At 35.2% G+C, this 24,040-nt stretch overlaps 1 protein-coding gene across 1 annotated transcript; it reads left to right on the top strand.

The window, feature by feature from the left end:
* Nucleotides 1-87: 87 nt before the first annotated feature.
* LOC140164763 (adhesion G-protein coupled receptor G7-like) lies at nt 88-13,331 on the top strand. The gene is made up of 14 exons (XM_072188131.1): nt 88-641; nt 1,366-1,461; nt 1,920-2,047; nt 3,041-3,263; nt 4,306-4,533; nt 5,006-5,133; nt 5,713-5,865; nt 6,118-6,460; nt 6,846-7,042; nt 8,374-8,520; nt 9,275-9,426; nt 10,058-10,347; nt 11,060-11,126; nt 11,440-13,331. Exons 1-14 carry the CDS (start codon nt 149-151, stop codon nt 12,062-12,064), a joined length of 3,270 nt encoding a protein of 1,089 aa, XP_072044232.1. The 5' UTR covers nt 88-148; the 3' UTR covers nt 12,065-13,331.
* The last annotated feature ends 10,709 nt before the right edge of the window (nt 13,332-24,040 follow it).

Here is a 24,040-nt window from a genome sequence, read left to right on the forward strand (position 1 = left end):
CATGCCGTCGATGGCGTCATTACTACAAAGAAAGAAATATCAGCTGGGAATTACGTCATAAAATGTATCGTATCTGACCAAGGGATCCCCTTGTAGCACTGAATTTGATGTTCCGCTTCAAATAAATTCTGCACCACAGGCTGTACAAATGACATCATTGGCTCCAACAACTGCAGCTCAGAAAACGTCTAAACTAACCACAGAATTGGATCAAACTACAATGCGGGAAATTACATCTACCGTAGGCCTTACAACGACTAATCTGACAACTACTGAAATATTAGCGACTTCAACAAAATCGGCAACGATGACGGGACAAACAACTACGACGAAACCAACCACTACCATGAAACCAACAACTTCGACAAAACTAATTACTACGACGGGACAAATAACTACGACGAAACCAACAACTACGACCAATCCAACAACTACGACAAAATCAACAACTATGACCAATCCAACAACTACGACAAAACCAACAACTACGACGAAACTAACAACTACGACGAAACCAACAACTTCGACGAAACCAGCAACTACAAGAAACCGACCCACGACTACCAAGGTCAACAATCCAATAACAACCAAAACGACAATTACTGCCGCTGTGAAAACAACCACAACCGCAATACCACCAGGTAAGCATTAGGTTACAAGTGCCTTAAGATATATGTTGTATTTCACAGGCAAACAGTTGGTAATAACCATACTTAATGTATTGAGATTGTCAAAAAATACTTAAGGTAAAGGTAACCTCATGGCAACTTCCTGGGAAATACATGCCTGCGCAATGAACCTCTGGATTTACATTACATTATGTCACATCAGGTCACCCTAGTGGCATATTGAAATCCTCCGGAAGAAGTTACGTTTTGATTGAAACTACAAACTTTGTTAGTTATAGGCAGAGGCAACTCCTAAAAGTAGAAATTTTCTGGGGATATTGCCGAGCTTAAATCATCGGGTTTTATCAGTATTCGTCATTTGTTTTTATGCAATGTTCACCAGCAAAGTGTTACGTGTACTCCGATTATCATTACGTCAACTGGATCACGCTTTTGAGTCCTGTACCACGATCAAAATGATCGCAACACAAAGTCTATGGCATGTACTAGCAATACCAAAAGATGCGTGATCCAGTTACCAGGGACTTATGTAATCACTTTGCTGGCGAATTATTATGAAACTGAGACAAATGCAAATATTTATTCTAACATAAATTTTGAATCAATACCGAAAGTGTTTTATTTTGGTTTTATTTTTGATATTTGTATGGTGTTCTCGCATGAACTGTGTTAATGAAATGCATATTTCTAACTTTATCAGCATTAAGTGCTCTTTTTTTCCTGATTTATTTTGTAGCTTGTTACGATGACTCTGGGTGTGCCAACAATGGCGCGTGTGTTGCTGGTGAATGTCAATGTACCTGTTTCGTCACCGGTAACACATGTGAAGTAGGTAAGATATTTACCACCTGATACCAGGTTCATGTCATGAGTTTAATGACAACCCGTCAAAAGTGAAAAGTCTCAATACATATTTTTCCTGTTAATGACCACGATTTAACTTAATTTATACCAAGCAAGAGTAATCGAAAGTAAATATGTTTCATGCGCTATAATATATACGCGTTTGTAATTGTAAAAGAGTCAATAACCAGTCTGTCGTGGATTCCAATCAATGATCCGAAAGAGTGCAACTTCACTTTCGTGTCATAACCTATTATGTTGAGAGTCAATTGCACTTTTTTTATTTCGCTCCATATTGGACTAATCACTGCGTTGGCTATGTTTACCGAAACACTTGACTCATTTAAAAGTTGCCAATTTCATCCATGTTTGGCTTTTACTCTAAAAATTATTTATTTATTTAATTTGTATCCAATTATATTTTTTATTTGTTTTTCTTATTAATAGCTGCCGATTGCTACAGGATTCTGATGGTAATAGAAACGCTACCTACATATCCGGCTGAATTCAGCCCAGAGTTGATGGACCCAGATTCAGTAGAATTCAAACAAGCTGCACAGGAAATACTACCATTAGTGAGAATCTTAATTATTAAAATTTACTCTTTTTCATTGATGCGATGTACTGAATGTTAAAATGAAAAAGGAAATACGATCGTATATATAACACTGTTTAGTAGAACAAATGACAATCGGTGATCGTCTCGAGAGCATTGTGGCTAACTGGTACAGTCTTTGACCGATGATCGCGACGTTGCGGGTTCGAGCCCTAGCGGTGCATGCAAACAATGTCTATAACATTTACAGCCTCTCCACCTAGGTGCAAAATTAGGTACTATGCAGATAAAAAGAATCGCAGTGTTGAAGTTGAAGCAACTCCCCACCCACTTAGTTATTTTATCATGCTAATGAGGCATCAAGCCCTATAATGCGATTGAGAGATGGGTTGCATAATAAGCTTATCGGTAAGCAAACTTAGGTTCATACTTAAGCAGTCAGGCAATGTACATGAAGTGAGGTTAATGTGTAACTTAAAACAATACAATTAATATGATTACATAATTAATTTAACATTGTATTTTGATTCTTTGGCACAGAATTATAAATAGTTAATCTTCAAACAATTTTTATCAATAAAGTTGATTTTAACCATTCATTTTGGTCTAAGTTAAATTTGAAATTTCAATTCAGAACAGTAGCGGCAATGCATTATGGGATGCGATTGTACCTGATTAGGTATATCTATAACTTATTAGGTACAGTACCTGATCAGGTAATTTACCTGGCCTGTTAATTCGTTGGCGTAGTGCACCATTGCTAGGCTCACGCTTTCTTTGTTACGAACCATTGATCGAAATGATCACAACACAAAGACTATGGCATATCATAATTCGGAACAGGTGTATCAGCCCATGCTTGAACCAGTAACCATTAACCAATTGTTATTAACGTGCACTACGGCAAATAAAGTAATCCAAACGAGGTAAATTATCTTACTCCAAACAAAGGAGTAAACAAGGGATTCAATATTTCCCACACCTTACCGAATTCTACTTTTCTTTTGGTCAGATAATAAATCTTATCTACAGCACTGAGACTGCATCTCGTCACTTTCTTAACGCTTACATATCAGCATTTCAAGATGGAAGCTTAGTTGTTGAAACCATGGTCAGTTTGCAGGAAGGAGCCTTTATATCTGCAACACATTTTGAACAGGAGCTTCAAGCTGCCGCGATCAGACATCAAAGACCACATTTTCGAATAAGAGAAGGGAGTATTGAAATAACAACAGGTAATTCTTCGTATAATTTAAGACAGAATTATAAAGTTTGCGTCTGACGTCATCCGTCAATCAAACTTAGAAACTATTTGATTACGAGTGGTCGTGTGGTTGAGTTTCTGAACGTGTATGTAAAACAAGGTGTCCTATGGTTAATGTCTCACCTTCAAACACACAGACCGTCTTAAAAGTTAGGTCTTAGTAAATTATTGGGAAATTTCTTTCTTGAAGGTTCCATGTCAACAATGCCCAGGAAAGTTGTTTTTTGCATTGTAAATGTATCGTAATTTTCGCCATTTTCTGCGTTTCCTTTTTCTGCAATGAAGGTATCAGATTAATCAAAATTCCTTTTACGCACTACTAGCCAATCAAGAGCCGTAGGGAGTTTGATTGACAGCGACGTCAGATTGTAACATCATTACACTTTATTTTATTTGTACTTCCCATTTTCACACTTTAATGAAATGCAAACATTTTCTATGCTGCCAATGCGGTATCTATGTCTTTTCGTACGTAAACTCTGATTTCTGACGCAACAAGTGTTCAGCCAGCAAATGGTCAGAGTTATAGAGTTATAGCCAATGTACGATCTTATAATATTAAATTTGTTATTGATTTTAATCCTGATGTTTTAGCATATTTGTAATGCTTCTACATGTACCAACTTACGTTGTGTATTCGTTATGTATGTCAGGTCAATAGAGCGATTTTAATGTTGTTTATTAAGATATTTAACTCAACGTTAAACGACCACAATATCTAGTAGGGTTTTGTCCACTTTACCTTGTTATTTCGGCTTAAAATTGGCAGAAACCTTAAAGTTATTTCTAATATTATTTTAGCATTTCGAGTATAGAATAATACAAGTAGAATTTGATGGTAATCATACATTATAGGGTTAAGGCTAAAAAAGACGTTTCCATTCGTAATAGGGCATACAACTCTTGTTAGTCAGAATTCATGAAGAAATGAGAGGGCTTGATAATCACGATATTAGGTTAATACCAGGCGTATGTTAATTATCTTTTAAAATTAAAATGTTTGAACATTGAAGCCAATCAAGAACAGAAACCAACTACTACTACTACGAAGACCGTACCAACTTCACGACGTCCATCAACGACACTACCTAATGTTCCAACGCTAGCCGTAGGAATCTCGAGGCCGCCACCGCTTGTGAGAGTTTGTCCGGATATCACATGCAGTTCTGAGTATGGTGACCTGACATTTCGGGCAACAGAAAATGGAATGACATCATACTCACAACAAAGATGTCTTTGTGGTGAGTAGAATGAAAGAGGAATATATTTTTACTTCATCAGGACTCGAGGGTTGAGAGACAAAAAGTCTTAACCCAGTTTTTCTGGCTCTCAACCCTCGAGGTTGTATAATATTGTCATCTGATCCACTTTCATGCAATCTGTTTGAGTGGTTTTCGGTGTTCCTAAGTCATTTTTGCAGACTTCAGCAGTGGATCAGTAGTGGAACGTAAAGAGTATGTGCCCATAGTTCACTTGGTGTTGTCAAACAAAATTCAAAAAGTGTTTTTACTCGACAAACCTAAATGATCTATTCAATGAAGGACAAAATTCGTTTTTATAGCTATTGATTTTGCGGTTGATGATTATTATTATTTTGGGGATGATGATGATGATTGTGTTTTAATAAAAACAGTTTGATCGTACGATTTATACCAATATTTGGCATTCTTTAATACTTTCATAATTTTATATTTATACCATATTTTATATAAGGTATTAGATCAATAGCAACACTCTATTGCCAGACAGATGGCCGTTCAACTTGGACCTGCAATAATGCTTTGGTATCTGGATGTGACATAGGAAATGTTAATCAACAACTTCAAGAGTTATATCAGCAGGTATATATATAAATATGTACAGGTTTGGCATTAAGTATGGAATATTTCTTCACGAAGTGCCAAGACTAATCTGGAAGAGGTCTGCGTTAAATAAGTATACCCATTTTCCACATAATACCGCTATGACATCATAATGTGAGCGCGCCCTCGCAAAATTGGTAAATTCTGGATATGTACAAAAGTACAGACACCATTGATTTTTGGCTGAATATTCACTGTGTTGTTCACCAGATTGTCTACAAAATACGACAGGAAGTGGTTTTTTCAAACAAGTTAAAAGTCGACATATTTTGCAAAGTTATTAATTTAGTAGAGTTAAGCCACATTTCATTAAAATTACCAAAGTCACTCTACACATCTATGTGCTGCGGAAATGATGGATCTACGTTTATCTTAAGTCCTTTTGGCCTAAACAGGCGTGTGTTTTTTTTTATGTCGGATGAAAAATCTTAGAGGATAATACACTCCCCCTTCGTAGGTTAATCAATCATTTTATTCAAGGAAAAAAAAGAGATGAAAAAAGAAGTATGACTAACGCTTCTGTTTGTGTTTGAAACGTCTTTGTCCCTTTCTTTTCAGTGTATATTTACTGCAGATATGCTGGTTAATGTGCTTCAAAGGCTGTATGAACTCACTTCTAATGCTGAATTCAATTTACGAACAGAGGGTGTAGAAGCAGTTACGGGAGTTTTTGAGGCAATTAATAGGAATTTTATTCCAGTAAATCGAGAGGTAATTCTACTTTTCTGTACCTATTACGTCATTTGAGATGTGGAGATACGAAATAATATTTTCTTACTTCGTATCTCTAGATTTATGCTTATACTAACAGTTTTCTAGAAAGATTGCATATCGTTTATTGATCTGAAAGAGTTTTAATAAAAATATAAATCCTTTTTCAAAAAAAAAAAAAACAAAGTATTGTACATTATCATGATTATTGAGTATTATATAATATCAAAATGAATATTGTTTTACCCATAGGTAATGTCAAAAGTAGTCTTAATCATAAGTAACGTTATGGACGCTGACGATAAAGTTCTTGAAGCTGCGCAGAATGAACGTGGATCGTTGAGTCGCATGATAACAGCCTTCGAAGTCATGTTGAAATCAACAGAGATTATTGTGAATGGTATTTTCTCTCACAAAGCTAGAAACATTGGAGTAAGAGTGCAAGATGTAACGAAGGACGATTTAGAGCGAGGCCTTCAATTCAACTCCCTTAATGATAATGAAATAAATTTGGATGATGGTGCTGATCTAGAGCATCAAGCTTTTACCTCATTGCGTCTTCCGATGTCACTAGTTGACAACTTGTTTGTTCAAGGTAATTATATCATTATTTCTAGAACAATCTTTTTAAATTATGACCACTTTTCACTTAGTCATCAGGACCTGAAGAGAATATATATATAGACTCGTGTTTGCATAAAGTACCTTCATGTTTTAAACAGAGTACAGGAGCACTCGGAACGTGAACGTGTAAAAACGGTGTGATGTCAATTTTGTACCATTAAAAGAGTGCTGACTGATAACACTGGCATGAATAATTTACGATCAAATGACAATAATCATTTAAAATCAAATGATAATAATAGTAACCTACTTCTTCAAACATAGTAGAAGTGAGTGGTTAATCTACCTGGTTAAGAAAAAGGAAAAGGTGAATTTCTGATGTTCCATTGCTAACTAAAGCGGCATTTTCTTTTCAGGAGTAACAACACAAAGAGTACTATTTATCATATACCGAACCCCAAAGTTGTTTATTTCATCGAAACTTCTCGCGGATAATAGGAGACACATATCATATCAACGTCGGATCAATACTCAAGTTATATCATGTAGCATCAAGGACCAAGTTTTCACAGACCTCATTGAACCAGTCAAAATGACTTTCTGTCTAAAAGAGGTATGTCAAACACCTTTAGATTCATAGCTGAAAGCTCCGCTATTTACAACACAAGCACTTCTCTTCCTTTCGTTGTGGATTTAGACGTTATATACATTATATCTGTACTTAGATTATAAAAATCTAAAAGGCATTAGTTCATGTTGGACAAATCAGGAATTAGCATCCCTCATCCAGTTGCTGAACAGGCTTCTGATGAGAAAATGCATAGAAGTAAAAGCAGCACCCTGCTCTTTTTGAAATTGACTTTGTGCTACATAGAGGTTTTACTCTGTGTAAAATGGGAAAGTCCACCTAACGCCATCTCTGAGGGACAGCTACAGTTATGGGTTTATTTATCCAATTCTATACCGTCAATCAAAGTCCGCTTTTCTCGACAACACGCCAGACATCACTGCGGGATGAACATAGAGCTCATGATAAATGAACGAGGGGCGAGCCCCTTTCTATTCGTCTATAGTGATCATCTTATGAAATCATAATTGTGACATGATCAAGGGGAATGAGTCACATGTCGACCCTGGTCGAAAGTGAGTTTTACCTATGTTTCTAAAGAGGACATTTAGAGCTTTTAGAAACTGAAAACCCCAAGTTGATACGATTTTTCTTTGCAAAGTTACGTCACTTTATCAATCACTGGAAACAATAGGATTTTAATACTTTCTTTGCCAATATCTCAAAATTAATGTTAGCGGCATCTGACTCATTCTCCTTGATCGTGTCACAATTGTGATGCGATCAAGCAAAATCAGTCGAAACTCGCAAATATTGATTTTGAGATATAGCCAAACAAAGGTAATATTTCCTTTTCTTTCCTATTGTTTTGGAAACTCTGTAATTGCTCATATCTTTGGAACTGGTTGTTCAAATTCAATGGAGTTTTCTGCAAAATGCAGCTTTGTAAATGCTTTTTACTATTTTGTAAGAAACTGAAAATTTAATATTTCCGAGTTCCGACTGATTTTGCTTGATCGCATCACAATTTATATGATGAATTTCAGAAGTATTATAATGAATGTTACATTCCACTTCCCCATTTTTTTAAACAATCAAGTGTATAAAGGATAAAACTAATAATGGTCACTTAAATGGTAGATTTGAAAATTATACCGTTTTATTAAAGTAATACTATACAATATGTATAGTATACATCTATATGATTTAATTATGTATATTCATACGTAGCAGTAAATCAAATTTGCTAATCAAATTTGGTACACTCACCGGAGCTCTTTGCTGGGCCAACCGACGCCGGTTGAGGTACCAAATTTAAGTAGCGTAGAAGTATAATTTTGTTTTCTATCTATATGATTGTTCTTGTTCCGGTTCAGTCGGGATATAATATTGACGGTGCAAAATGCGTTTACTGGAACAGTAATCGAGGTGACTGGTCTTCTGATGGTTGTGTACTGGTGACCGAAAATCAGAACGTAGTTGTCTGCAACTGCGATCATCTCACTAACTTTGCTGTTTTGACGGTAAGCTCATATTAATGACTTGCCATATATTATTATGTCTTAATATGTTCTTTAAATTAACCGAATGGAAGGTGTAAACTTAATTGAGTGAGCCGTCAACACCATCTTCAAAAAAACACAATAAACATGATGAAGGTGTTCTTCTATTTCACGATTCTGTCATATGCGGGGAGAGCCTCGAACTGGCGATAGACATAAAAGGAAGGATTAAGTAACTTTAAGCAATGTCATATGGTTCAATTCCCATTCATGTATGCTTCCAGATCGAGAATCTCCTCGCATATAGCGGAACCGTGCAATGGGTGAATTGATTAACATGTTTTTAAAATGTAAACACTGACTAATAAAATACTACCAGTGTTGGTAAATCCACATAAAGGTGGTCTAGAACAACAGATGATCATCAAATCTGGTGCGTTGATGTGTGGATGGATTTGCGTGTTTTGACTTTTTATCGTTTCGGTAAATTCAGAAATCCTCCCTAAACAAAGAAGAACGTAAAAATGTGAATCTGGGTAATGTCGATGTATACATCGAGAAATTACGCACGCTCGACTATTGTAACAATGCGATGACTTTAATAGTTTGAGTTTCTTTGAAATAGATTTAGGCAACACTGTACTTGACTATCACACAATTTAATTTAAATGACATAAAGTGTTAAAACATCCTGATTTTGAAGCATGAAACTGAACTAAACGCATTTCGAATGGCAAGATTAATATTTCTGTTTTAAATCATGCATTTCTTTTAGAACATCCATGAAAATGAAGTTCGCAGTCGTGTGCCTGAAGGTGGATCAAGTGGTAAAAACGTCAACGTGAATTTGAGATTCTTAGTGTACATAGGATGTGCTTTAATATTGCTATGTACCCTCGTCATATATCTGACGTATGTACCGAATAGGTGAGAGTTTACAACGTGATATTTGTTAGTTTGATTTTTAGTGTAAAATTCAATCAGGTGTAAATTATTTCATCATAAGTAATTAATAGGCTATTCCAGTTGAAATCCCCATTACCCCTGTGGAAGATTTTGGAAATAACTTCCACAGGGGGGAGTATTTTTTTCAAATGTAATTGTCAAGAGTTATTCATTTTGTAACCCATACCCCCCTGTATTATGGCTTTACCAATATCTTCCACAAATGGAGTGAGTATTTCAAATGGAAGTAACCAAATTGTCTATTCTATTCGAAACTTATAATACTCCCTGTGTTAAAGACATCGGCTAAATCTCCCACAGGGGTAGTGTGGATTTTGAATGGAATAGTCCATAATTTTTGACCCATAGTCATATTCATAGGAAATATAACTGTGTATTATCTTGCGTAAATATGTATAAATTGTAATTACTATCGTGATTTTTCTCAATAATAACCATCACCTTATATCGTGCACCCTAACTTTAACCATAATCCTAAACTAACACTGTACTCCTGGAACGCTATACAATTGTGTCATTTCCCAAATACATTTTCTAAGCGACTAAATGATAAAATCATATTGTATTTCTAATTGCATCTTATTAATTCCAGACATATCTTGACCAAACATTCCACCAAAATTCTCTTGAATTTCTGTACTGCAATAGGCCTACTTGGATTATGTGTTGCAATTATCGTCGTAACAATTACCGATGAGAGACCCAACAATCCATCAATTGGTTCGATCTGGTGCACCTGTATATCAGCATTGCTTCATTACTTTGTCTTGGTAGTAGCCTTGTGGACTGCATGCTTTTCTACGTACGACTTCATGTCCTCAAGACGTAGATCGCACATGGAAAATTCCTATTATACATTGATATCATCATTTTGTGCATGGGGTATGTATAAAATGTATAAATAAGGGCAAACATTTATTACTTTATTAAGATGAGCAAAGCCCTAGAAAAAACTGATCTTTAAACTCTTTTACATATTATCCAAATGTAAATGTTAACCATTGTAGAAAACTATAGCCTCGCTTCAAGGCGTTAGGGTGCTGGAATATTTTATTTTTTATTTTCTATTTTTGCTTCTTGGTTTATTTTTATTCTAATATATGTATGCCTTGTACAACTACCTCTGATGTAAATATACCGTGTGTCAAAAGTCTGTTCCTCCTCCCATAAGAAAACCACTTTAACATGCTTTAAATTAAACTCACACAATTAATTTGATATTAATTTGTTACTGGTTATTGTTTTAGATTAATATAAATGTCACTTAGCAATTTATTTGAAGTTGTTGTCTCTTTATGATCGATAACCTCCGACGATATGCAAACCTCGGTTATTGTTGTTTTTTTCTTTGAAATCCGAGGTCTGCAGACCTTTAAATCCACTAAAATTGTGTTTGTATTTTTTATCTTCTCCCTTCTTCAACTTCACTTCGTGGAGGTGGTGGGGCGTAAGTTGTGTTACCTATATATAATATCTTTGCTATACCATGCAGCACTTCAAACGTAATATATCCAGCTGACAGGTGGTGACAACTAAGACAACCCACGCTTTCTAATGTTTCTTTCCCTTCTTTTTGACTTATTTTAATTTGTAGGTATACCATTTGTAACTGTTCTGGTCACAGGTTTTATAACCCAGCTGAAGTATGCAGAGACCGATCTGTAAGTACGAATTGTACAGTGACACATTCTCTTATGTGATCTGAGTGTGTTCAATCCCCTCTGAGTTCTTTTTTTCTATAGAATATGTATGTATGCCCGAGCTTCACAAAGTCATTTAAAATGTATTATGCTAACAATTGTAAATAAATTTGTTTATTGTTTTTCCCAATGACCGACTTTTATGAAAAACTATATATCTTAATTATTTTTATAAAACTCAAACAATTATTTTATTTTTATTCCTTTGAAGTCCATCAATGAATATCTCGTCAACTTGTTTTAAAATCAACTTTCCTAACTGTTTTGTTTGTAGATGTTTTCCGCGAGAAACTACATTCCTTGCCGTCATTGCGGCACCTTTGGCAGTCATCTTTATCTTCAATTTGGTATTGTACTTATTGATTGGAATACTTGGCGGTGTTCCTGCTTCCTTGGTCCAAAAGCACAAAGATGATGTATCAAGTCGCGTGAAGGAAGGCGTGGCTGTAAACATCGCGCTGTTGTTGACCTACATCTCTGGATATTTTGCCATTGTGTCTTCTATGGGATATATTGCGCAGCCAATCTTTGCATTCTGTTGTGCCATACTGGCAATTATGTTACTCTACATATATATTTTGAATAGGGTTGAAGTACGTAGATTTTGGTCATCCTTAATGTGCAGTGGTTCCGAATTTAGATTTTCAAGTGAATCAAGTAGGGCAAGTTCTTATGAAGATCAAAGCCAGTTTACTAGCGACAGATCTGAATATTTTATGACCGAACGTCCTGGTTTTCATATCAGGAATACAGGAAGATATGCTGCCGGTGGAAATCGAACCTCGCACTTCAACCCAAATTCAATACCATTGTCAGATGTTGAGAAATATAGATTTGTAAACGATAAGAAACCAAAACGTGGGAAAAATAATGACACCTTCAACAATGATTATTATTGAGTTTTGGTAATATGTCTTACGTGTTGGTTAAAAGTAATTCATATAATTTACAACTGATTTAGAAAATGGGTTTAGTATTTCAAAAACTAAAGCTGACGGTTCCTCTAGGCATTAAGCTTTAAAGGCGCTCGATAGTAAGCACATATGCTAACTATCGAGTTTTTACGATATGCCTTATTTGATGTGTTTATTTTTCCCCGGGTTATGTTTATAACCAAGTATGATTATATATAGCGATATTTATAGTGATATCCTCCAATTTAAGATATTTCAAAAACTAAAGCTGGTGGTTCCTCTAGGCATGAAGGTCTACTTACATTGCCCTGCACTCTATTATTATAATTAATTATGAAAAGATGATTTGTGTTAAAATAACACAAATAAAAAAAATCATTTGGTACTAACGTACTACTGTAAAATATAATATGATACTCAGAATAATAACATACATGTAGAATAAAGAACACTTAACCTTTATTTTAGGCTAATGAAAGTCGATGTTATGTTTATCATAACCAGCCCGCGTTTGGATTTTGCTGCCGCGTACTTGTGATGCCAAAATCCCAAAATGTTAGGGCACATCCAGAAAAATAATGTGAGAACTAAAAGTATCAGGAATGTTAGCTGAAGACGTTATGGAGACATGTATATAGCCTAATGAATATCACCATCCAGCATACGGCTTATTGATCTGTGCATTAACCCTAACCGTGCCCATGGTTATTTTGCTTTCGTCTTCATTTAGTTTAGCGCAATATAAATCAAAGCTTCTGTGTGTGCCAAGGCGCATGCGTTAATATGTTGTCAGACGCTCGAAATGGTGTCAGAATACTTTGACACCTTGAAAAAATTGTGCGCTTTTCCGCCACCTTTTGACACCCTAGGAGTCATTTAAATTAATTGTACAACGGTTTTGGTGTAAATCACTAAATGATCACTGAAAGGTGTAGGTCGTACACTTACAGTGCAGGGTCAGAATTTCGTTTCACAGTGCGAGAATCAATCTTGATTCTTGCAGAGTAAATTTGCGGGAATCATTTGATTCTCGCAAATCAACTTCTGTGTAAACTACAAACATTTGCAGGAATCAACTTTGATTCACGGAAATCTGTTTACGAGAATCTTTGCAAGAATCGATTCTCTGATTCACGCCGAAATTCTGACCCTGCAGTGTTACCGTAAATTAATGTATAACATAATATTATAGTCAAAACAACACCTTTCTCAGTGTCATTTACAGGCGACTCCTAGAAGGTGTCGCTGTGACACCAATACATATAACGATATTTTATAATGATGTCATCCAATTTAAGATATTTCTACAAATATAGCTGGTGGTTATTCCCAGCAAACACAAAAACGTTTTACAAACGTTTTAAAGAAGTTATATTTTGGCTTTTGGTTTTATGTAAAAACGTTTTAATAGCATTAAAATGTCGGGTTATATAAAGGTCATGATTTTAAAACGTTTTAAAACGTTTTGTATGAAAACACACTACAACAATATTTTTAAATGTTTTCAAAAAATGTTTATGTTATTGTAAATTATTTTTGCAAACATTTTTGCGAAATATTGTGTCAATACTTAAATAACATTATGTTAAAATATTTGAACCCAGCAAACACAGAAATGTTCTTAAAATGTTTTGTTCAAAACCTCTTAACAACATTTAAATGTCGGGTTATATAAAGGTCATGAAAACGTTTTTAAAATGTTATTGAAAATATTTTGGGTAAACATTTTTCGCAAAATATTTTTTCAACCCCAAAATAACATTCTGTTTAGAATGTTTTGTATCAAGTTTTCACAAATGTTTTTTGGAATGTTATGAACACGTTTTATACTCTTAATATACCCTTTATATAACCCGACATTTAAACGTTTTCTGACAACCTTTTATAACCTTTTAAAAATGATGTCGAAAACGTTTTGTGTTTGCTGGGTTACTTGTCGAAATATTATGAAGTGATGATATGTGTTTTTTCATGAATAAAGTCATTTGGTATTCACGTACAACTATACATAGATTAATTACATAAAATATAATGTCATACTCAGAATAATAACATAAAATATAGAATAAAGGCACACTTTACATTAGTTTAAAGTGATCATAACGAGAAATTTATATATTATTCATATTATCAAGTGTTAGTGCATTAGGCCACCATGATTAAATAGTTAGATAGTTAATCTTAAAGCTCCTGCGAGTATCAGTGTAAAATCGCTCGCTTTTTGCGCGTTATTCTCGATGGATTGAGTGAATTTCAGTTTTTTTCCGCTGTTGTATTTTTCTTCTAAATTCACCACACAAAAATATCACGTCTGACATCGTCAGATGTCAAAAACTTTGAGGAGCTTTAAGACTAACTATTTAACACTGAACTCGAAGGATACAATGCAATGTTACTCTTATTTTCAACAACTCTTCCTATACCTTTGTACAGGAGCCAAGCGTTGTTAATCCGTGATGAGTCCACACTTTTCATTTATCATGCCTGGAACTTATTTGTCATGCCTGGAACTTATGCGTAAACACTTTCTTAATATGTTATTAAAGTAAGCTAAACATTACTGTTTTATTCTTTAGTTTTATTGCAGCTATCAACAGAGAAATCATCGATCTTCTTGTAAGGTTGAGTGGCAATGACAAACGGACATTCCGAATGAAAGAATCATGTGAATTAGACGATCTTTAGCTTGTTTTCGTTGTTAAAAGCGATTCAATAATGTTTCACCGTTGTTCGTCACCGATTAACAACTCGCGTCCGGCGCGCGTAATTTCTTTCTGCAACCATAATGGGCCGCAATGCGATAACACATAGTACATACATGTAATTATAGGCCTATGAGGCTAGATATAACACGAGTTTATTACCATTATTATTTCCTCTTACTTAATAAAATAAAAAGAAATCGATAGAATTAAAATTCTACAACGGTTTACCTGGGGTTCGAACCCACAATCTATGTACACATAGTCTAATGCCTACACGACTGTGCTATGATTCGTTGTGCCAGTAATGTGGTTGTTTATGATACTTATTGATTACGGAATACACACAATATACTATTACTAGTATATTAGTACTAATAAATACGGCATACACACAATATACTATTACTAGTATATTAGTACTAATAAATACGAATATAATCCTAACCCTAACCTCAACCCTAATCCCTAACCCTAACTCTTACCTTAACACTAACCCTAAACCCTAACCCTAACCCTAAACCCTAACCCTTACCCTAACCCTAACCATAACTTTGCCTCGAACTATGCGGTTAGTGATATATTGCGGCCCATTATGGTTGCAGAAAGAAATTAAGCGTCCGGCGCGTCTGCGCAGACGACGCCCTAAATGCATTATCCACTGAAATCAACTCTATTGAATTGTAATAAAACATGTCAGATTCAAACAAACCCACAATATTGATATTTTATTTACGTTACCTTGACTAATTATAATATATTAAAATGTATCATATGTACGCCTATTAACATTACAGTCACGCGGTAGCTGTGACCAGCAAGATTTAAAAAGAAAAGACTGATAAAGTTTAGCTTAAATTTTATTGTCATAAATCAAAAATAGCATAACTTCAAACATCTATTTTTCGGTTTATTCGTTTTTTGGCGCACTTCGTAACCTGATTGACTTTCCAAGCTTGGAGCTGCATGGCTACATTCATAACAAGATAGGAAATCTACCAAAAAAAAAAAAAAAAAAACGTTGACAACGTAAAGAAAGCAGCAAGTTAAAAAAACAAACACCTTGGCTCACTTTTTGAAGCGTGGTCCCATTTTGAACACCAACAGCAAATCGGTGTTTCTATTTTAATATTATAAAACAAAACATATATAAGATATTGGCTTACCATGCAAAAACAAGATAATAACCTTTCTGGTCGTTCCAGAAAGCTTACAAATTAATAAAGCATCTGCACATCAAAGATACATAACACTTCTGGATATGTTTTAAATTTATATAAATATGATAAAGTTTAAATCAGTACCTTTTACAAATGGGACCAAGTTTCAAAGAGTGAGCCGAGGTGTTTTTCTTTACTGCTTTTTTTTTACATTGTCAACGTTTTTTTTTTGGTAGATCGGAATTAACTACAATATATGCAAGATATCAGTATAATTTGATGAGTCTGTTCTCTTTAAAACAACCGAAGTTGTACGCGCTCCATCAAACCCACTGACCAACACACTGCACCAACACCAATGAGTCAAACGTTTGCATAAGGTGTCACATTATTTATAATCACCGCAATACAATTTTAGTCTATTACCCTATTACCAGACATAAATAATGTATAACTTACATTACACCATAAGCAGTATTACTGATACTTGTTACATAGATTTCGCATATTTTGTGATGTGCCAGAGCAGACTCGTCAACTAGGGAGGTAATTTGGGGTCAATGCCCCCTGCCCCCTCTAAGATCAACAGCACACACAGAACAAAAGATAGTCACCCAACTTCCATAAGGGAAATGATCAAGTTAGAGAATGAAAATAAAGAAAAGCAAGAAAGACTAGACATGGAAAACAAGAAATTAGAAATGGAAGACAAAGCACGCCACGAAAAGATGACGTTTGAGCACCAAAAATTAGAAACAGAAGAAAAGGAAAAGGTAGCAAAATTGGAACTTGAAAAACAAAAATTGGAAATGGAAGAAAAGGAAAAATTAGCAAAACTAGAAATGGAAGAAAATGACAGGCAAGCAAAGCTCAATTTGGAAGCACATTTGAAAGAAAGAGAAATTGAAGAAAAGTACACGTTTGAACAAGAGAAGTTGGCAAAGCTAGGTGACAAATACTCATCAAGTTTCTCCTCAAAGTCAGGGTTTGATGTTACAAAGTATGTAAAGCTGGTGCCTAAATTCAAAGAAAAAGATGTTGACGAGTATTTCCAACATTTTGAAAAGGTAGCTACAAATTTGAAATGGGCTCCAGAGCATTGGACCCTACTGTTACAATGTAGTTTTGTGGGGAAGGCCAGGGAAACTTACTCAGCTCTACCAATAGAGAAGTGTAACAATTATGAAGAAGTCAAACAGGCAGTCCTTAAGGCCTATGAACTTGTGCCTGAAGCATACAGACAAATGTTCAGAGATTCAAGAAAGCAAGCAGATCCAACCCATGTAGAATTTGCTAGAGTAAAAGAACACATGTTTGACAGGTGGCTTGGTTCAAAAGAAGTCAAATATGATTTCGGCCAACTTAAGCAATAATTGGTTCTTATAGAAGAGTTCAAAAAATGTGTCCACGCTGACATTAAAACCCACTTGGATGAAAGCGCTAGCAAAATTAAGATGCTAAGTGACGCGGCGACGATGGCGGACGACTATGGCTTAACTCACAAATTGAATGGGAGTAGATTTAGTCATAACAGAAGTTATTCAAACAGGTTCAGCCATAACCAAACTAGAGCAAATCAGGGTGGTACACAAGAAGGGAGACCTCTGTCCAACCACAGATCCTGGTCTAATTCACAGCATAGTGCTGGTGGTAGAGGGACCCCATGGAGTTCAGGTACCAGACCAACAGGTGGGACTGAATTTAAATCCCAATTATTTTGCAATTTCTGTAAGAAACCAGGACATACAGTGACCACGTGTCAGACATTAAAAGCCAGATACGTGTTGTGCACGGTCTATGATTCTGGAAGGAACTTTGCCATTTAATGAGGATAGTTCAGCTGGTAATGCTTTGATCCAGGGTATTGGGATGGAAATACTTAATGTACCTATTAACTTGACATCTGACTTGGTTTCTGGTCCTGTAACCATAGGAATTGCCAGTCAAGGGAGTGTCCGTGTTGCTAGGAAATGATTTGGCAGGGGGGAAGGTTTTTCCTGACCCAATAGTCACAGATAAGCCCTGTTTGCAGGATGATAATAGTGAGGAAAAGGAGATATTTCCTGCATGTGCAGTGACACGGGCAATGAGTAAGAAGGCCTCATTAGAAACAATTGAGGACAACCAAATTGATGACTTAGGCTACAATTTGGAAGACACATTTGTGTCAAAGTTGAATGAGAAAGAAGATAAACTTCCTTCTCCTGGGGATAGAAATACCCTACAAATGACACAGCCTCTGAGCATGAACAACTTGGGGAAACCATAAAAGACCCATTAAGTCATGACAAGCTGATTCTGGAGCAACAAAATGACCCAGAACTCAAAGAGATCAATCAAAGGGCATTGACCCTAGAAGAAGCAGAACAAAATTCTGTCTGTTTTTACAAACAAGATGTTGTGCTAATGAGAAAATGGCGCCCGCCTGATGCACCTGCCGATGAAGAGTGGAAGGTAGTGCACCAAATTGTGGTACCAAAAGTCTACCACGCTGAAGTTATTAACATAGCACATGGTAGTCCCATGGCAGGGCATTTGGGTGTTAAGAAAACTCATGAAAGAATTCTGAGACATTTCTGGTGGCCCACTCTCAGAAAAGATGTTTCTGAATATTGCAAAACATGTCACATATGCCAAGTAGTAGGGAAGCCAAACCAGAAAATACCTCCTGCTCCATTGAAGCCAATTCCAGCCTTTGATGAACCATTTAGTAGGGTTATTATTGATTGTGTAGGCCCCCTACCAAAGACTAAGTCAGGTAATCAATACCTTCTGACAATTATGTGCGCGTCAACACGCTTTCCTGAAGCCAAACCCTTGAGAAATATTAAAGCAGTGACTTTAGTGAAAGCTCTAACCAAGTTCTTCACATTTGTGGGGCTCCCCAAGTCCATACAGTCAGACCAAGGATCAAATTTTACTTCTGGAGTATTTCAGCAGGTCATGTATCAATTAGGTATAGAGCAGTATACCTCAAGTGCTTACCATCCAGAATCACAAGGTGCACTATAAAGGTTCCATCAAACGTTGAAAACATGATCAGGACATATTGTTTGGAATTTCAGAGGGACTGGGATGAGGGAGTGCACTTGTTGTTGTTTGCTGCTAGGGAAGCTGTTCAGGAAACTTTGGGATTTAGTCCTTTTGAGTTAGTGTTTGGACACACAGTGCGCGGGCCTTTAAAGTTGTTGAAAGAAAAGTGGCTCAATGAGAAATCAGACATCAATTTATTGGATTATGTCTCCAATTTTAAGCATAGGCTTAATAGAGCAACTGATATCGCCAAGGAAAACTTGAAACAGGGTCAGGCCAAAATGAAACAATAGTATGATAAACATGCCAAGGAGAGAGTGTTCAAACCAGGTGACAAAGTTCTAGTACTGTTTCCAATTCCAGGACACCCATTACAAGCCAGATATCATGGCCCATGTGAGGTAGAGTCAAAAGTGGGTGAAGTAGATTATATTATCAAGACTCCTGGTAGACGCAAGAGCAGACAGTTATGCCACATAAATATGCTCAAAGAGTATGTTGAAAGAAGTGACAGTGGCATTTCGAAACCTGTGTGTACAGTAAAACATACTGATAATGTAGACAAACATGCCGATGTAGACAAAATCGCCAATGTAGACAAGAGTAAAGATGACAATTCTGATGTCACATTTGACCAGGATAAAGAGCTGGAGCACAAAGAGTATAATGTAAAATTGAACAATTCTGATGTGCTCACTAATTTGGACTCAAAGTTAGGTCATCTTTCTCAAGATCAACAAAGTCAAATTGCAAATTTGATTCACAAATTTGACAATATATTTCCTGATACGCCAAGTAGAACAAATGCTGCATTTCATGATGCAGATGTTGGTGATACAAAACCAATCAAGCAGCATCCTTACAGAGTCAATCCATTGAAAATGGAACATCTCAAAAATGAGATCAATTACATGCTAACAATGATATCATAGAAGCAAGTAGTAGTGAGTGGAGTTCACCATGCATTCTTGTTCCCAAGCCTGATGGTTCATACAGATTAGTAGCATATGAGAGCTGCAAATGTTCATTCAAAGACAGACTCATACCCTATTCCAAGAATTGATGATTGCATAGACAAAATTGGGAATGCAAAATTTGTTAGCAAATTTGATCTATTGAAAGGGTACTGGCAGGTTCCACTCACAGACCGTGCCAAAGAGATTTCTGCTTTTTGTACACCATTTGGTCTTTACCAATACAAAGTCATGCCATTCGGAAGCCTTTCGGATTGAATTCTGAAATGAGTCGTTTGTCGGTAAATCATAACGTAGTACATCGAAAGGAGACACTTTTGGGCAGGATTGTAAGATGGAGAAATAGCAAAAAAATCTTCCCGGGGTGATTTTTTCACAATTTGGGTTTGTTGTAAATTTGTATTGTTAATAATGTTTAAAATATTGTCTCATATAGTTTCAGACCGGAATATAACTGACATCTTATATTTTGTCAATAATATTTTTAAAGGCCGATATCTCAATTTCCAATTTCATAATACCATAACTTACGAACTCAATATGTTCGCTTAAGAATGTCTGATTTCTTTGGAGAAAACGGCGTTGTGTAGCAAATATCTCTATATTTAAGATTTGTAAAACACTCAAAATTGATAACCTGTCCAAAAGTGTCTCTTTTTGATATGACACGTCACATATATGTATACCTTTAATTAATAAAGAAATGAGATCAAACAAAATATCAGTAGCAGAAACGTCCCACAAAAGAACAAAAACGTTTTAATTAACAGGTGCCATATCTTATATCAAATGTTTTAACTCAAATGTAACCTCCTGAAAAAGTTCAATCTAATCAGGTTGAGACTTGTTCTATTCAAAAAATTGATTGTCAAAATAACCAAGTTACCTTTTGCACACCAATCCAAAATGTCATTTGTCATGGATTGTGAACATAATCAAAGGCGCATTAGTCTTTTTGTCATTATTATTACTGACTTCCTTTTTCAACTTCTTTACCACAAGTACCTAAAGCAACTCGAATATCTAAACTTAATATTGACGTCAATACGCAAAAGTACTGTGACATGTCATTATTCTTACTGGCAGTTTATGTATATATAAATGATAGATGGAAAATTCTCTTGCTTGAGGATTTCAGGCGGATACGTCATGTTCTCACAAATTTTGTTGAACACGGTGGTGTAATATTAGCAATCAAAAAGTAAGTAATTTTTTCAAAATTCTTTGACAAACTCTTATTTACCCCACTATTCCCTTTCATTTTTACAGGAAGATAATTTAAGCAAACAAACAAACAAGTTAAAGTTATTGTTTATTTAGTTGTTTCACCATTTGCAAAGCTTTTCATATTCAAAATTTAGTAGTAATTCTAGTTCACTTTTCGTGTACTCTAACATGATTAACGTGTAATGCGATTAACTGCGTCGATGTAAATATCGTAAATAGATAGTTTGTCATGGGAAAAGTTCCAAACAATTGAAAGACCTATGACCAACTTAGCTACACCTATCAAATATATTTAACTGTATACTACTTCCTCCTCAGTAAGTAAAGAATTAAGGTGCGAGGTTCGTTCGTCAGTGTGTGTGGTGCAGTAAGAAGTTTAAGTATGGACTGCAACTGAGTTACAGCTACTGATTTGCGCATATTGGTAAGTTATAATTTTATATATTATAGTGCCATGATCAGCTACACATTTTTCTAGAAAATATAAGTCAAATTTATTGCGTAGTAATTTCGTATTATAAAATATATATGTGTCAACACCACTATGAGAATACTGTCTTGAAAATAAAAACTAAAAGGCCCATTCAGTGATTTGCTAATCTGGAGGACGTAAAAAATCATCAACATTCAGATTTTAGCACTTTGTCAGTGTCATGGATTTGCTAACATATCCTGCTAGTGGTTAAGCCGAAAGCCGTCTATTAAAGACATAATATTACATTTTACATGAATCTGTGTTTTCTCTACTGAATTAGAGAAATTAGCTATGTATTTAAATGGGGATTTAACAATTCCGCTGTTTTTAAATTAATAAATACCTGATGACAATTTTAATGACATATCCTTCACCTTTAAGCATTTTATTCACAACCTTATTTTTACACTTGTAAGTGAAAATATTTGTTTACAGCCTTATGGTCTCAACATTTTTTCGCAATTACAATTGCGTTTGTTTTCAATTAAATGTGGATTTTTAAAAATACCCTGCAAGTCTTTGAAAGAAGTACAATGACGGTAAAGCAAGAACAAAGACCTTTGAAGCATATAAATTCAAAGCAAAGGAATCTGCACACGATTATTCTTGTTATTGCCATTAGAAATTATTATATTAACCTATTTGCGGTATTATATATAAATGATATTAGTGTATTACAGTGCAATACCAACACATGATAAGTTTTTAACTGAAACTTTTACATAGCTGCACATAGATTCAGTCGTGGCAAAAAAAATCAACCTGGAGAAAGAAGGGTTATTTGCATGCTACACACTGCTACCAAAACTTGCTTTTGTACTTTGTCATAAGAAAACACTTTATTTTTTATGTCATTTATGTTTTTGTTCTTATAATGACGTCTTTTGTATCACAACATATCACCAAAAGGGATCCTTATAGGTTAAATACCACTAATTATGTATTACACGGGTTTCAATGGGAAAATGGCTAATTTCGGGTGGAATGTTCTCATATTCAAAACTCTCACAGTTAAATGCCACTAATATCAGGTGAAACTATATGATTTAGATGCCAAATGATCAAAAACTGAATGTATACATGTATGGTTATTAAATACTTTGTAGCCGTAACATTTATTTTGTTTTCAAAGTCCAGCATTTTGACCCTACTAATATACCTTAAAAAGTTTGATAGATATAACTTAAATATAATATTCCTATGCCCAATAATTTGTAATTTCCAAAAATACATGTAGCACACTTGACATGCACTTATTCGTTTTTGTGAATATTGAAAAAAAGAAAGAAAACACCATCAAACACCAAAAACAAAACAAACAAACAAACAAAAATCGGGGATAATTGTAACCTAAGTATTAAATATTCAATGTATTAGACTAGAATTTAATCTAATTCGATTTAAATTTAATATATGCCTCTGAGTAGTCTTCCCGTATATTTGAATGGAAATGCGTCGCGGCAAGGGTGATAGTCCGGCTGCAAACTATTGTTTATTGGGTTAGATGGTTTTGCCAGTTAAATTACTTTTTCTTAATTGAATAATAAGGTGGTACAAAATGAGGTTGTACGATTATCACCCCTTTTTGAACCCATATCAAAATAATCAAAGGTTAAATTTGAAGAACCACATGGGCCGGCTAAAAGAGATAAAAATGTTCCAATTTTGATGAAAATGGTCTCAGACTAGACAAAAGTTCAATAATTCCGATTTCGTAAGACATTTGTTAGTAAAAGCTGATAACCATGCATCCTTCCTAATTTGAACCTGCTAAATCAAAAATAGGCGTTGAGCAAGTGTTATTTTAAGTCTATGGCCCTCAAAATAATCCCAGAAATGACCCCGTATTGTTAAACAGGGGCAAAATTAAACATGCTCCTATTTCACTCATTAGGTTTAGGTTAGGTTTAGGTTTTATTAAACAAATACATGGCAGCCAACGGCTGAATTGTGTACCGTAATACAAAAATACATAAATAAATATAAATATACAAAAATACAATATTATTCAAAAACAGACCAAGATGAGAGATATCAAAATGTGAACAACTTATTGAGAAGCTGGATATCGTAGTAGGGCACCGGCCTGTTGGCGAATCTTTCTGTGCGCATTGTCAGCCTGGTAAATTCATCATCATTCCTAAGACTCCTACCATGGACGAGGGAGAAGCCCGCTAGTGCGTTCACAAGAAGGAAGCGACTGAGCAAATGTAAGGCAATGGCTTTCCCTCCCAGTGGAAATGGGTTCCAAGTTGCAAGTACTGAGAGCATGTTTGTAAGAAATGTACTTGTTATAACCTAATATAATCTTGCAGGCCCTCTTCTGGATACGTTCAATCATCAAAGATTGCTTGACAGTAACAGAAGAATGCCAGATGACATCGGCATAT

This window comes from Amphiura filiformis, chromosome 11 (assembly GCF_039555335.1).
Source record: "Amphiura filiformis chromosome 11, Afil_fr2py, whole genome shotgun sequence".
In the NCBI taxonomy this organism is placed as follows: Eukaryota; Metazoa; Echinodermata; class Ophiuroidea; order Amphilepidida; family Amphiuridae; genus Amphiura; species Amphiura filiformis.